The 16,380-nt window shown below is 37.9% G+C and overlaps 1 protein-coding gene across 1 annotated transcript in view; it reads right to left on the bottom strand.

Moving 5' to 3' along the window:
- lamb1a (laminin, beta 1a) overlaps positions 1 to 8,204 on the bottom strand; it is a 32,799-nt gene extending 24,595 nt beyond the window's left edge. The window contains exons 1-3 of the mRNA XM_086073332.1: positions 8,083 to 8,204; positions 6,719 to 6,933; positions 1,675 to 1,813 (exon numbers count right to left, since the gene is read on the bottom strand). Of these exons, the coding sequence (XP_085929458.1) occupies positions 1,675 to 1,813; positions 6,719 to 6,933; positions 8,083 to 8,113 (385 nt within the window). The 5' untranslated portion in view covers positions 8,114 to 8,204. The remainder of the gene's footprint in view (positions 1 to 1,674; positions 1,814 to 6,718; positions 6,934 to 8,082) is intronic.
- Between the last annotated feature and the right edge of the window lie 8,176 nt (positions 8,205 to 16,380).

Here is a 16,380-nt window from a genome sequence, read left to right as displayed (position 1 = left end):
GACTATTAGAAGCAAGTATTGGTTACTTGAATATTTATACAATCAATTAGTGTATGTGCATAATCTATTTCACTGTGTAAAATAGAAAAATTAAACAGTAAAATAAATCCTTTAAAAAATTTCTTTATTTGCAGTCCAACAAAATTGCTTTAAAGAAAATGCAATGCCATGTCACGGACTATGAACCTACCGGTAAGTGTTTTTAAGTACCGGTACTTCTAATAAAAAATATACTCTTGTTCCAGATGTTTTAGTGACAAGAGTAATAGTGGTAGATTGATTATAAAATGTCCACCTTTACTGAGTTTGAAAAAAAGAAAATAATTTGATGTACAAGTTTGAATTTATTTAGGATTTTCTATTGAGCATTTAATGTAATCTCTCTTGGGGGGGCGGAATGGAGAAACTTGGGCCCAACACGTCTGCTCCACAGTCAGAGGTTTTGGGATCAAATTTCATCTCACCGTGTTTCTGTGCAGAGTTTGCATTTTCTTCCTGTGCTTGCATGGTTTTTAAAGTATCCAGAAAACTTTACTTATTCTACATTTTAAGTTATAGCTAACAAAAAACACGAGAGCATCATGCTCCATTACCTTGTGTCACTGTACAGATGGTTTTGGTTCCTGATTTCCTCCACACAAGGCATTCATGCCAAAGCCTTCAATCTTTGTCTCATCAGACCACAGAATTCTGTCTGTAGTGCTTTGGAAGTGTCTCACGTTCCCTTGGGCAAACTCCAGTCAGGCCGCCCTTGACTAAGGAGTGTTTTTTGCCTTGCTACCATATCAGGCCTGACGGTGGACTGCTGCAGAGTATTTGTCCTTCTGGAAGGATTGTCTCTTTCCACACAGGGATCCTGGAGCTCTGACAGAGGGACCATGGGGTCCTTGGTCATCTCTCTAACCAAGACTCTTTCATTTATTTCAATCAATTAGATTTTTTTTTACTGTAGTCTTCCTCACATCTGTACCTTGCGGCAGTCTACTGGCAATTGTTTTATCTACATGCTCAGTGTGTGCCCTTAAATGCACTGTTAACTGCATTGTTAACCCCTTCTGACCCATAGATGATTGCAGTGGAAATGACATATTTGCATGTCTAAACCAATGAAATGCATAATTTGGGTGACGTCCACACTTCTGGTTCATGATTAGATCCTGGCTAACCAATCACAATGGCAAGTTGATTTGCATGATGTTTATGTTAAAAATGTTACATAAAAGCTTGGTAAGTTTACAACACGTGACAGCCATACTATCCTGGCGTCCATTATAACAAATGAAAACATGAGATAACCCCCCGCCCCCCTCCAAAAAAACCACAAAAAAAACCAATCCATGTTCTTATGTGGATAAAGAGTAAAAATCAGTTTTAAAAAAATGCAGGTCTGAAAGGGATAAACAGCACACCTTTTACATTTTCATTATGGAGCACAGTATTGTATAGAATTTTAAGGTAAAAAAATAAAAATAGACAAAGAAGAACATTTTCTTCCATTTGGTTAAAGCCTGTACCAAAATTTGGGAAACATGAAGTGCTGTGAATGCGTTCCAGATGGATGCATTTGTACTTAACTGCAACTGAATGGTCAACTAATACGCCTGGATCTATAGATTAAACACGAAACAACATGCATGACTGGTGTTGACCTTTCTTTGTTGTTGTTTTTCTCACCATTCTCAGTTTGCCACCAGGTCTTCAGTCTGTTTGGAGCAAATGTGGTAACGACATTCTCAATACGATGGTTCCCCGTCTGATTGGCTGCTTCACTGTAGGGGGTCGCTGAGTCACACACGAAACATTTTTTTTCCTCCTGACATAAGAGAAAAAAAACGAGGAAGAGTGGGTCAGAAAGAGAAAAGGCAAATAGGGCCTTATTAAGGGTGGAATTCCTCAGATTCTTGTCTTGTCTTTCCTGCTGTTTTCTTGGATGAGTTCAGAGGAGATACGTGACATCATGATCCTGACCAAAGTTCAGCATTTGGTGAAACCAACCAAAACAACAGAAGAGAAAAAACAGGAGAAGAGTTTTCACCTATACCAAGGAGAATTTGACAAAACAGCCTCAGTGAGGTAAAGGCTTCACATTGCTAATAAACAGCAATTGGGCTCATGAGTCCAGAGCCAGACTGACCCTGTTCTAGAATGATGGACACATTGAATGCAGAAAGGTAATAAGAGAGGCTAATGGAGTGATGCACACAAACTACAGGCCTGTAGAAGTTGTGATCTGTGCCCTCTTCACTTGGTTATGTCTAGGCCAGTATTGCTTTTGTGCAAGGAACAGTTCAGCAACCATCTTCTCAAGGAACAATAAGCTAAATGAGGATATACAGGTATTGTCGTTGACTCGTTGTATAGCAGCTTAAACTTACTACACACTGAAAAAAATTCTAACACAAGCCATTCATGTCTAAATAGCTGGAAACGGACACGTAGTGATAATAGACTGAGCGCAAATTCATTAGTCATGCCTGAAAGTGAGGCACAAGTATGATGTCATACAAATGCGACTGTTGTTGTGTTACCGTTTTGAATACTTACATTAGCTTAGCAACAACAAATGTGCCAAATTTATAAAATAACATAATGGGGTAGATGCCACGGACTTCCGGGTTTCACACATCAGCATCGTTTCCGGCCACTGATGGCCGCGTTCCAACACTCGCACCCTCACCCTTGCGTCCCCCCAACCGCACGCTCCCGCCCATCGAGGGCGGCCCAACTCTCTGAAATGCTTTGGACAACTGAGACAGACACATTACACACTCGCATCCGTCAACGGGAACGCAAAACCGGGGGGCACAAAGGCGGAAGCGCAAGAACTGGGACGCGTCGCAAACTGGAAACGGAAACAAAGCTGATATGTGAAAACCACAAAGTCGGAGGTCCCGCCTCCTCCGTGTCATATACCCCATAAAAGGGGGGCAGGGGGCTTGGTATATGGTGTGTTGTGTGATAAGGTGCAATGTCTAAGTCTGACCAGCAGAGGAAAGCATTCATAGTCTTACAAGGTGCTCTAAAGTAAAAGCATACTAAAAGCAAAGAAGAGCACATGCCATGTTGGAACAGTGGTGTGACAGCCAACATTATAAACAAATGTTATATTTTTGTGTTTTACAGATGAGACAAATCTTTTTTGCTGCACATAATAAAATACACACATTTTCGCCATATTTTATTGAGTAAGTATGCTCACAGCTGATCGCACACTATCACACTGCACTAACTGTATCCTGACTGTTCTGTTATCTAAACTTTATTTAATAAGATGGTTGCTGTAATGTGAGAAGTATAACTCACTGAAGTGAAATACAGTACTGTAAATGCTGTAAGCTGACCGACTGCATATCGCTGGCGTCGGGCCAAGACCTTATACTTCTAAAATCGTAACTTTTCAGGAGACCCCAAAAACGACTTTTTTTTTTCAACCATTAACATTGCATCATCAAAGAGAACAAGCCATTTTCAACACTTTAGATTGGTCAATAATTTGTCAACATCAATGACACCCACTCATGTGTACTAAGCAAAAATATAGATTTTTGAAAAAATCTGAAATTTGCCAAATCGTGACGTATAAGGTTTTGGCCCGACGCGAGCAATATATAGATTTTATACTCTATATGATCCATTTTAGCCATTATGGCACAGACATATTAAAGATGACAATGCAAAAAAATATTGTGATGTCGTTGATATTTGTCAACTGTGGGCATGTGAAGGCCTTTGAGACTCTTGTGTGATTAAGGGCTATATATATAAACTTGACTTGACTTGATTTTTGAGGATCCTGGCTCAGAAAGCATGAGAAAATTTGGTTCTAATCATGGATTGGGCTTTAAATGGTTCATATATCCGATGTGCTGGAAAACAAAAACACATTACACATTTTTCCATCATTGCACATTTTGAGGAAAAGTTCATTCGACTGCGGATGGAACTAAATCAATTTCATGTTTATAAAAAGGAAGCCACTGTAACCAAATGTCGGTACCAAAAACTGTAGTCCAATTTTACATTACAGTAAAATAAAACAATGTAATTCATTAGAAGCCTCTGTATTCAAATCATTTTTTTAAGTGACTCACATTTCTTTACCGACTAATGCCAGCAAATAAGTTGAGAAAGGCGGATGCTTGTTTCATATGCCTGAGCACAGTCAGACAGCAATAGATAACTTTCAGTGAGAAAACTCCACTGCAGAGTGTCCTAAAGCAGCTGGACAAACATCTGTCTCCTGTTATATCAGCACCTCCATATGGGGTGCGTGTGTGTGTCTGTGTGTGTGTTTGTGTGTTGGCAAGGGGGGTTATGGTCAACACAGGATGTGCTGCAGACTATAACCCCCACCCAGAGCCACACACTAAGTAATGCACAACAGGGAGTTTATTTTCTTACAAACATTCCATTCCATCAGTAGACAGGGGCCCTTCGAACAAAGCAAATCCAGCAAGTCTACTATGGTACAGCTTGTATGTATGTATGAATGAAAGTTGTACATTGTAAGGTGTATTGCATTCCATTTCAATTACTGAAAATAAATTTGACCTATTGTTACATTTTCTACATTTGCTACGACAAAACAAGCAAGAACAATGAATGCCAGTTTGGGAGACAATGAGGTATAGGTGTTAGGTACAGTAGTAGTACGTAAAAAGTCACCAACCCACTGTTCAAGATCAAATGTTACCAGGTTTTATGATACAGAAAATGAGACTAAGATCATTTGAAAACGTTTTCTATCATTAATGGTAAATGGACTGCTTTGTATATAGCTCTTTTAACAACACCACATGGTGCCCAAAGTGCTTTACAATGCCTCACATTCACCTATTCACACACCAGTGCTCGACTGCTGCCATGCAGGGCGCTGCCAGGTCCACTGGGAGCAAATTGTGGTTCAGTGTCTTGCTCAAGGACACTCTGGCATGGCCACCAGGGGTGTGGAACCTCACGAATGGGAGACGACCACTCTACCACTAAGCTATGCCGCCCCTGTTTGACCTCTAACCTGTGATACTCAATTGAGAGGGGAATGTTCACCCTCAGTTTCATCAGACCATACAGCCCTTTTCACACTGCACTTGCTTGTCAAGACACTGATCATTTTAATGATTTGTCACAATAATCAACGTACAAAGAATTTGTTTCTATTTGGGGTGTCAGGCGATTAAATTTTGTAATCACAATTAATTGCATGACTTCAGTAGTTAACTCATGATTAATCGCAAATTTTATATCTGTTTCAATAAAATATTTGTTCCAATTTTCATACTCTTAAAATAAAAGTGGGAAAAAATAAACTAATAGAAATATGGCTTCCTCTTTTAGTCATTGATTCAGTAATTTCATAATAATTCATAAAACTGAGTTAAAATTAAAAAGATGTACTGTACTGTGAAAAATGTGTGTGATATTGATTTGTGTTGAGGTCGTTTTTCTGCCTCTAGATGGCATATATGTAAGACATTGACGACAGCCTAGTGCATTTTATTTTTTCATATTAAGAGATATCTAATCTTTAACATGAAGTGGCGGCCGTGGCTCAGGGTGTAGAGACGGTCGTTCAGTAACCAGAAGGTTGGCTGTTCAATCCTTGCTCTCCCCAAGTCACGTGTTGTTGTGTCCTTGGGCAAGGCACTTCACACACATTGCCTCTAGTGCTACTCACAATAAACTATGGAAGGTGCGAATGTTTGGTGGTGGTCTGAGGGGGCCTTGGCGCATACTGGCAGCCACGCTTCAGTCAGCCTGCCCCAGGGCAGCTGTGGTTACTTAAGTTGCTTACCGCCACCAGAGTGTGAATGTGTGAGTGCATGATTAATGCAACCACTGTGGAGCGTCTTTGAGTATCTGATTAGATAGAAAAGCGCAATATAAATCCAATAAAGTAACTTGTGAAATTTTGCACAATTTTAAAACTTGACCCCAGTTTCCACAAATATATGCATCATTATTAACTTTATTACTACTAAAATTTGGACGTGGATGTGTCTGCTATGTTGTGACTTGAATTCCCTCAGTACAAGCTGTCCAAGTAAGGGGCGGTTATTAATCGTGCGTTAAAAACTAGTGGCGTTAAGGAACTTTAAATGAACTCTGAATGAACGCACTAATTTTGACACCCCTATTTTCTAGAAATCTCTGGCAGTGTTAACACAAATGATCACTTCAAGTGCTTAAAGTGGGAAAAAAATAAGTGTGGGTACTCCCCTTAATTGACTGTTGCCAGGTAAATTAGGCGTTAATGCTTATACCCCCACCCACTTTTTTTTTGGAGTATCACAAAATACAAGAGAGAAATATAACAAGAGGGTATTGTGGGCTCATGTGAAGTCCCGGTGTAAAAACACAAGCTGATTCCAATCAACAGGATCGTTATCAGGCTTATGCAGAGCTTGCTGATGAGCTGATCATATATCAGCTGTGTTGGATAAGGGAAACATCCAAAACCTGCTGGACTCTGGCTCTCGAGGACCGAGTTTGCCCACCCCTGTGCTCGAGGCTCAAATTGAGAAGTGCCAGTACTCTGTACCGCTGCATATCAGCCCACTTAAAGCATTGATCGCTTCAATAACATTCCTAGAAAATCACAATGTCCCATCACTGGTAAGCTATTTTTAGAACAGCCCCGCAGGCTAACTCATGCGGTGCTTGGGGTCTACCTGGTGCCCACTGGCACATGGTTGCCCCCCTGATCTATGCATTTTATTACCTGCAAATGGCTGACAATGCAGAAGGGTTCGGGACGGTTTAGTCCACAGGTGGAGGTGGACAAAAGCTGGTGCGCTCGACCAATAAGAAGATCTCCTGTTGCTGGGTAACAGCTGCCCTTGGTGCAGACATCACTGAACTCTGGTAGGCTGATTTCATCCTGGCCTTGGCCTACCACAGGCCTAACTTGCTGGGCGAAGGTGAACGCCAGTAGACCTAAGAACAGTAGCCCCACCCCAAGATTGGTCAGTCGAACCCAAAAATTACAAGGATTTGCTCCTTTAATTGTGTGTGCGTGTGCGTGAGTGTGTCTATAGCTGGAGAAAAAAATTTAAACACCAATATTCTTCTTTTACTGAAAATTATATTGGCTCCAAATATCGATTATCGGCCTGCTTGACTACTAATAATCTATATCTGTAGTGGGTCTGTAAAGAACGCATTGATCTCAACTAGTGTATAATATGTTTACATTAACCGTTTAAAATACAGGTGCAATGATTAATTGACAACTAAGCGATTACCACATTAATCAATAATTATGTTTAATTATTGATTAATTGGTTTGAGACCTTGTTTATTATTTTAATTAAAATTATTTCAAATCCTCTGTATTTCAGCCTCTCAACAGAAAATATTCTCAGATTTCTGTAGTTTCCCTGGATAAAAGCAGACTGATTTTTTGGTGTTGAATCAAAACAAGAAATTTGTACACATCTGCTCTTTGGAAAACAATGATCAACATTTTGGCCTATTATATTTCCTGACATGTTAAATATCAAATCAGTAAATGCATCTTAACCAGTTTATGTTTATGAATTTTCTGGTCAATTGGAAATGATACTCTATTTTTAAATAAAGGTAACTGTAATAAAAAAAATGTTTTTAAAAGGTCACATTCATTAATTCAGTCATTGACAAACTAATCGTTAGGTGCAGCCCAATTTTAAACAGAGAGTAATTACATAGCAAACTTTTATTCATCAAAAAATGAGGTGAGATTGACATGATTGAATAACATCAAATTAATAGGCCCTCTTTTGATAATCAGTAATGCGTTAATATGATAACGTTGAGAGAGAAAACATTTCATTACTGTAACTGTCTTGATTGCTTTTGCGGCTTTGTTTTGTACAAAATCTTCCAGTTAGTCATTTCACACATTTACATTTAATTTCAACGCAATTCATTGAGCCAAATATGAAAATACAAGCCGCCACAGTTCTCATAAATAATTTTTTTTAAACAAAAGGAGCAACACATTTGACAATGTGCTGCATGTTGAGATAACACTTTGAGTAGCTATTATTTCCTTGTAACAGATAATAATAATAATTAAAAAATTTAACTCTTGAAGTTTCTCACCGTGAAGCAGGACGATTTGAACACGCAGCATCTTTGTCTTCCCACAAATGAGAAAACTAACTTCCCACCTCTAAACCCAAGTCCGATCAGACCTGAACTCCCCCACATCGCCTCCGCCTTGAGAAAAGTAAGACGACTTAACATAACCCTGACAAGCAAGCATCCGGTCTGGCTTTCAAAATAAATTACGTTGTCAAAATATTTTATGTAAACTCAAACTTGTCGCCCTGACAAGGTTTTGACACCTACTTTTAGATATCAATATGTGGATATCTTGTTATTTTATTGTTTAGTTTGTATGTTTATTTTATTTTGTTTAATTTGTGTTTATTTTTACAACTCAGTTTAGAACACCCCCCACATTCCTCAATGCCTCGACTCCCATCCTCACAGTAAAACCTCACCTGTGAGAACAAAGGAAGAGTGTCTATCTGGGTGGGGGATGTTTGAGAATGTGACCCCCCACCTGAACATCTGAAGGCTCAGTCAGTACCCGCTGCCTTGCTGTGTGGTGGGTAATTATAATGACTCTCAACTTGTAGTGGCCTGCAGAGCAGACCTTTGAAAGTAGAGCCGCTCATCTGTTAGCAAAACGAACATTAGGAACACAGCTTTTTAACACTAAATCTTCATCACAGAATCCCCTTTTATAAGCTCAACACATGTCATTGTATGATGTGCTTGGAGAAATAGGGTATAAATAGGATTTAGAGGAGGGGTGGGTTGGCTGATTGTTGGAGAGCTTCACTATTGATTGAGATAGCCTTCGGCAGATCAAAAACACCTTAACCCCGTGCCACTTCACGACCACCATCTAAGTCAATTTTGTGTTCAATTTCACCAAAATTGTTCAAAATATCTGTCCGGTAGAGTGGGGGTAGGGAATCATCTCCAATGCGAATGCAATGAGCAAAATGTTGTGAATTTCAAATGGGAACAATGTTAATGTGTAATGTTGATAGAGGGAATGAATGGGGAATATTTGGGTGAAAAACATGAATTGTGGGAAAACTGTAAATTTTTGAATGAGAAAAATGAAAGCCTTGTACGTGTGAATTTTTGGAATACGTTGAAGTTTAAAGGGTGAGAATCAGTCCAAAAAAATTTGGAATCAGATGAAAAAAATCGCGAAAAATCTGAATTATTGTTTTATTGTGTGGGTATTTTAAGGGTGAAAATGTTACATTTATCGTAAGTGGGAATTTTTGGCAACAGTCTAAATAAGTGGAACAGTTTAAATTTGGAACAGTGAAAAAATGTAGAAATTTAAGGGGAAACGCGCACACGCACGCACGCACGCACGCACGCACGCACGCACACACACACACACACACACACACACAAATCGTTTATTTTCTTTTGAACATGGGAATGGGTGGTTGGCTATGATGATGTTTTTTTTTTATAAAGCACTTTGAGTTGTTTCTTTGCATGAATGTAAGGTGCTGTTATAAAAAAAGTTGGCTTGACTTGACTTTTTGTTTGTGGGTATTTCACTGATGATGAACAGTTCAAAGTTGGAATGGTATGATATTGGTTAAAAAAACAACAACATAGAAAATAGGACAACAACAAGAAAACATTGTAATCTGTTTGTTTGTTTTTTTGGTGGGTATTTAACCTTGTTGTTGTGTTTTGTTTTTGTAAATGGGATTTTTTGGTAAATGGGAATTTTGGGCATTGTTCGGTAAAAGCTGAACAGTTTAAAGATGGAATGCTTTGAATCTGTTTAAAAGGGTAGAAAAAGAGAAATAGAAATCAAACTTTTGGGGGGCATTTTAATGGTGAAAATGTTTAATTTATGGTATTTGAGAATTTTTGGCATAGGTAGGTAAGTTGGAGCTGTTTGATTCGGTGGAAAAATGTACAAATTCGATTTCTTTTGGGATTTTTTTTGCGGGTATTTTAATGTTGAAAACGTAAAATTTTTGGTAAATTGAGAAAATCCTTCTCAAGTTCAAATTTCAACTGGGAAAGGTGTAAATGTGTAATGTTGAATCTGCCATTGGAAATGGTTGGGGGATTTTGGGTGTTGAAAAACAGGGAATTGTGGGTAAACTGTGAATCTTTGGAATGATAAAAATGCAAGCCCTCTAGGCGTAAAAAAGAATAAGAAGAAGTAATATGTGGAAGATGGAATGGTGAGAATTGGTCAAAGAACATGGAAGGAGTAGCAGGACCAAAAAAAAGTGCAAGAAATAAAACAGAAGAAAGTGAATTGTGCGTGTAGAATAACATATGTGGGAAGGCCTCAGCTTTCACACAATGGTCAAGGTTATAAGTGTTGAGGGTAAATGGTAGGTTTTCGTTGATTAGCGTTGACACCACTTGGTCTAACTGTTCAAACACAAAATGTGTAATCATCTCCTTTCAATTCATCATGTTCTTGTGATACATTAGGTGAGTGTGTTTCTTTCTAAAACACTACATCAGCCTTCTTTTTTTCCCCCATATGGCTGATTTGATTCTTTTTGAGTGTGTATATAAGCAATGTAGATTCAATATAATGAAAAAGGCATGAAATTGTTATCATTTTGTCTTGATTTTGTAGAGAAAAGGAAGAGACAGTGAACATCATGAAGAAAATTCACACCACTCATCTTTTGTTAGTTTTTTCCCCCACAGGAAAACACTGTAAGATATGACACTTGCAACATGTGCAGCTTGGGAAAATGTAAATTGGCTGTCCCCTCAAAAATACAAAAAATACAGGATTTAATGTGTAAACCACTGGCAACAAAAGTGAGTACACCTTTAGATGTAGTGCCAATAGTTTTTGTGTGGCCACCAATACAGTGCATGAGGTTGCCTAGCGAATGGTTGTGGCGCCACCTAGTGGCCGCGGGTTCTAAAGCAAGTGCTTCGGTTGCTTGCAACAGGGGTGAGCCAGCTTTTTCCCCCCAAGGCTCAACAGAAAACTTTGACACCTTCACTTTTTAAATTTTGAACAGGCCAAAATTTTACTGTAGGTAAATCAGAAAATATTTATTTCTTTATTATACACATATCATTTAATAACTATAACTATACATCATACACTTTGATTTGACTTTTGGATTTGATTTTGTTTCACATTTTTTCATTTTCTCTGTGTCCATTCTGGCATGCCTTGTCTTACCTGTTCTCAACTTCCAATGTCTTATTGAAAGCCTGCAGTTACACTCTAAAAAATGATTCATGGTAGATGCAGCTTAAAATCAAGGGCTTTCTATGCATAAAAAAAAAGAGTTTGTTCCATGAACACATTATAATCAATTGATAATTATTTTTAACAAGTTGGTCTAAATTAAAACAAAGAAAGCAGTCTTAACTTAATAATATATTGATCCTGAACAGACATTTTTGCCCTGACTTAACTCAGGGGTGTATTTAATTTAGGACAATTTAAAACATCTCTAAACAAGATGTGCCTGGACTGCAGGACAAACAAACACTTTTTATTATTGATAAACAATGAAGACAGGAAATGTGACTCGTGTAATGAGATGCAATCAGTAAAATTGGAATGTAAAATATATGAGAATGAGAGTAATACTTTAAACAGAACCATAATGAATAAGAGAGTGGTGTTTGATAGCAGATGTTTTGGATGTTTCTTTTCTCCAACACACCTGGAGCTCATCAGCAAGCTCTGCATAAGCCTGCTAACGATCCTGTTCATTGGAACAGGTGCGTTGGAGCAGGGAAACATCCTGCAGGACTCCGGCCCTCGAGGAGCGAGTTTGCCCACCACTGATGTACAACACTGATAGATGATTTGAGGTCAAAAGCCTTGTCATTGAATTCATGCTAGCCAGATATTTAAAGAACTGATTATAAGTAAAATTCTTAGTTATGGTGCTAAAAAAAAGAAATTACAAAATAAACATAAAAAATCCAACAAATATTGAATGAATAAAAGAGATGAAGTCTGTTACTACTGCAAGGATAATTACCATCTAACATGAACAAATAAAAACATAATCATCCTTCTTGCTATTTGCATTGTGCCGCTTGGCCTGCTGGGAATTACTGCATCAACTTCCTCTTTCGCTGGAGTGTTTTAAGCATGTTTTGTGTGCATAAAAACAGGGATTTTTTGTGTGTGCAAGATTTCATAATTATATTTTGTACACGGTTATTCTTTCATCCATTTTTCTCCATAAGCTCATTTATACCCACAACATTGTCAAATAGTTACGTCTTTTTGAGGCAGTTGCACAGTTTTGTCTACGGCCATTGAAATGTCAATGTGCTGTCATTTGCTCATTTCAATTAATCAATACCAAGTAGGGATGTAACGACATCCCAACATAATGATATGATATTATCACGATATGAAGGTCACGATACAATAATTATCCCGATATTTTGGGGATGTTTGAGATACAAAAAATAGCTCATACTAAAAAAACACACACACAATATTGTGCTTTTGTACATTACAGCAATGCGTATAAACAACCTACAATCTCTAATAAGACTTAATTAGTCTTAGAACACATTGAGTTCCTACACATACTGACTCGGTTCACAAGCATATTACGTTTCCCTTCATCTGACCATTAGCGCGGATTTTAAACATAGAAGGGCCAAAACATGCACTAAATAAACTAGCCACCAGAGGGTGCTAGACTGCACAAATGGAAATTAACCTGACTTTTTTTTTTAAACAGACGTGCTGCTTTTAATATCGTGACATGACGACGATATATTGTGGCAGTTTTAATATCGTGCTATCACGATATTGCCGATATCGTTACATTTGTATTACCAAGTGGTGGAGTGGAGCACCGGTTGTAGTGCTTGTCTCCCAATGCTGAGTTTCTGGGTTTGATCCCCAGCCCTTGTGACTGTGTCCCAAGTGTCTTTGACCAAGATAAAGAACTTCCATTTCTTGACTCATCAGTAGGTGAACGATAAAGTAGAGTAGTTTTTGCATAGTTAAAATTGTGTTGGTTCAACTTAAGGTTTGTAGAATACAAAACAAATCATGTTCTCTATACTAAAGCATTACATTTTCAAAACTAGAGAAGTTTTGTTGCATTGGCTAAGTTAGAATAACTTCAAAAGATACAAATTGTTACCTCAATTTATGAAGCTGGTCCAGCACAATTTTTTTACAGTATATAATTAAATGGATTGGTGTCATACAATGAAAATGAAGTTGGTTCAACTTAATGAAGATTCTAGCGTGCAAAACAAATTACGTTTTTTGTACTAAAGGAATCTTGTGACATTTGCACAATGGTGGCTGAGTTGAAAGAACGTAATATGCATGCAAATTGTAACCTCAATTTTTCATGTTGAGCCAACTTTTCAGTTTTTAGACGAGTGTACCCTCTTAACGAGGACAAGAAAGTTAGATCATGTTACCCTGACACAAATCAACTTACATTGGCTCCTACACTCCACTTGAGATTTGAACTTGCGGTTTTAAGTTGTTGTTTTATTACTTACTCAAAAAATACAGTATTACATGCCTCGACACCTTCCTCCTATCTTGCAGTAGCGGTACCATGCGTTCTGTCCCGAAACCTTCGTTCTCCACACACTGGTCTTTTGGTGATCCGTAGAGCCAAAAAGAAGTCGGCAGGTGCTTGAGTGTTTTCTATTCTGTCTTCAGTAAATTGAAATCTCAACTTAAGACTTACTTTTATCCTTTGCTTTTAGTTAAAACACATGTAGAAGGCCTGTTTTACTACCTCTTCGTTACTCTCCTGCTTTGAGAAGGTGCTAGCCTGGGTGACAATGACCAAATCTGCTGCTGCTGCTGTATGGATTCTACACCTGGGCAAGATCAGAGATGGGCCACTTTCCCAAAGGCATCTTCCTGCACGATTCATCTTACTGACGTAAATGGATTTATTTTCTTGTTAACATTAAATAGCACCACATTGTGTGTTAATTGTTGCCGCACATTCACTTGACTTGACTAATTACTAGCCAAAAGTGCTGAGGTTGAAGTTATTGAGCTGGTGAAAGCTCGTTTGTCTGTAGAGTGTCATCTGTTATGATATGTCAGAGGGTGCTAACCTTTATTTTTAAATGTGCTGAAGTCATTAGTCAAGTCAGTGTGATATAAAGTTGCTAAATATCAATATACAGTACATTTGTCTACCAGCCTTTGGTTTATGACTAAAATTGAAAGTAACATTCCGTGTTTGTAATATGACAGATACTACTTGTTTTGGATTCAGGGGATTAATTAAAGAATGTATTTTGTTGTTTTCCCCAGTGTGAACAGTCCCAAGTAATTAGAGACTTAGTAATGATCAACTCCTTGTGAAGAATATGAGAGCTCATTCCAGGCAATCATTGGCTATTTAAGACGATCTACTTTCAAAGGGTTCTATTTAGCAACGGGGATCCATTCATGACAGGAAACACATCGATGAGAGATTAAGTGTATGTCCGTCTATTCTTAAACCTTGTGAGTCTCTGAACATATCAGTGCAGGCAGAGTGGATTAAAAGAAAGGTTGTTTATTTTAAGCAACACACACACAGACCCAACAGTGATTACCTAAAAGAAGCCAGTGTCTTCTTTCCCTGAATGATCATTTTAAATCCTGTGGTTAGCTGTTTGAATCTGTTAAGCCTTTGGAAATGGTTGAACTATGAGACACATGTTTAGGCACTTTGGAAATGTAATGACTAAGACACCAGTTCAAACACAAGGCAGAAGTAGTGTCTGATTATATTTGAGCTTATTTTAGTGTATTGACCTTTTCTTTTCATATGAGGCCCAGAGAGACAGTTTTTAAAAAAAAAAAAACCCCATTATTTTACACCCTGAACTCAAAAAAAAAAAAAAATCACTTCAATAACATAACTAGAGTCTGGTCCAGTCTTTCTCGGAGCCGTCTGTCCTTCTGTCTGTCTGTCTAGAAGAGAATTATTAGTGAGGTGAGACCAGAGGTCATTCAATAAGGGGATAATTATTTCCACACAACAAATCGACATTGTTTACAATTCAGGCTGTAGTGGAAATATCAATTACAAATTGAATGTATACATTTCTTACAACAAAGGCAGGGTTGGACTGGCCATCTGGCATAAAAGTCAGATGCCCAGTGGGCTGGCGTCTTTTGGGGCCAATGCAGTGCTATTTACAGTCATGATTGTTTTCCTCCATTTTACCTCCAAAGACCGGTGTCGGTACCAGATGTGATCGAGCTGCCAGATCGTAACGGGGTCGCCTAACAAACACGTCACGCTACAGGATTAGCTGGAAATGATCCAGTTGACGTCAAACATCGGAAAGAAAAGAATAAAGATGTCATTTAAATAATAACAAAATGAATGGACTGAAATTGTAAAAACGTAAATAAACCTGAATAAATAATAAAAATAAATAAAATAGATTGAATAAATTATAAATACACAAAATGCCTCAGATGGGACAAATATTGTCAGTTTCGATTGTTAATGTGTTCCTATTGTTATTAAGCCTGTTTTTTTTTTGTTTTTTTTGTTTGTTTTTGTGATGTATTGTGATTTGCTGACAGCTAAAAAAGAAACCAAACCAAAGTGAACACATCGGAATCGCGCATTTCATTCTATTCATCTATTTTATTATTTCTTCAAACTTAAAGTATCATACTTTTATATTGTTATGTTTTTACAATTTTAGTCCATACATTTTGTTATTTAAATGACATATTTAATATTATCTTTCCAATGTTTTGACATCAACCGACATTTTTTTTTCCCATTTATTTCTATTGGACAATCTAAACGGACAATTTCCAGCCAATCCTGTAGCGTGACGTCATCTGCAGGCGACCCCAATACAAACTGCCAGACAATCACATCTGGTACTGACACCAGCCCACAATTTAGAGGCGCAGCCCTTTAATCCATTTACAATTTAGACAGAAAACAGAACCAATCAACATTAGTGGCAGATACGTTGTAATCACGAGTCGTGTGGGCCATTGGGACCGGACTAAGTTGAAATGCCAGGGCAGATTTTTTTTCTGCCAGTTCAGCCATGAACTAAGGTACCTTACAAAGAAGCCTACAAGTTTCCCAACATTCAGTTTTATTTCTGACAGCTCACATTTGAAGTGGATAAAAAGTCTACACACTCCTGCTTAAAGGTTTTTGTGATATAAAAAAACAAACAAAGACAAATCATTTGAGCAATTCAGAAGACCTCATAACTTGGATTTATCTGTGTTCAGAATTAACCAAATCGCATTCAAACTCATGTTTGTGCTTAAAGACTGTCCAGACAACAGGAAGAGCTTTGGGTACATGCTTCTTTGGCTTAAAGATCTTGGGCTTTTTTTATTTTTTATATTCTTCTCTGGCT

This window comes from Leptonotus elevatus, chromosome 4, assembly GCF_054856555.1.
Source record: "Leptonotus elevatus isolate MCC_2025b chromosome 4, RoL_Lele_1.0, whole genome shotgun sequence".
Taxonomy (NCBI): Eukaryota; Metazoa; Chordata; class Actinopteri; order Syngnathiformes; family Syngnathidae; genus Leptonotus; species Leptonotus elevatus.
Note: the sequence above shows the minus strand (reverse complement) of the source record. Positions and strands in the feature narration are given on the sequence as shown.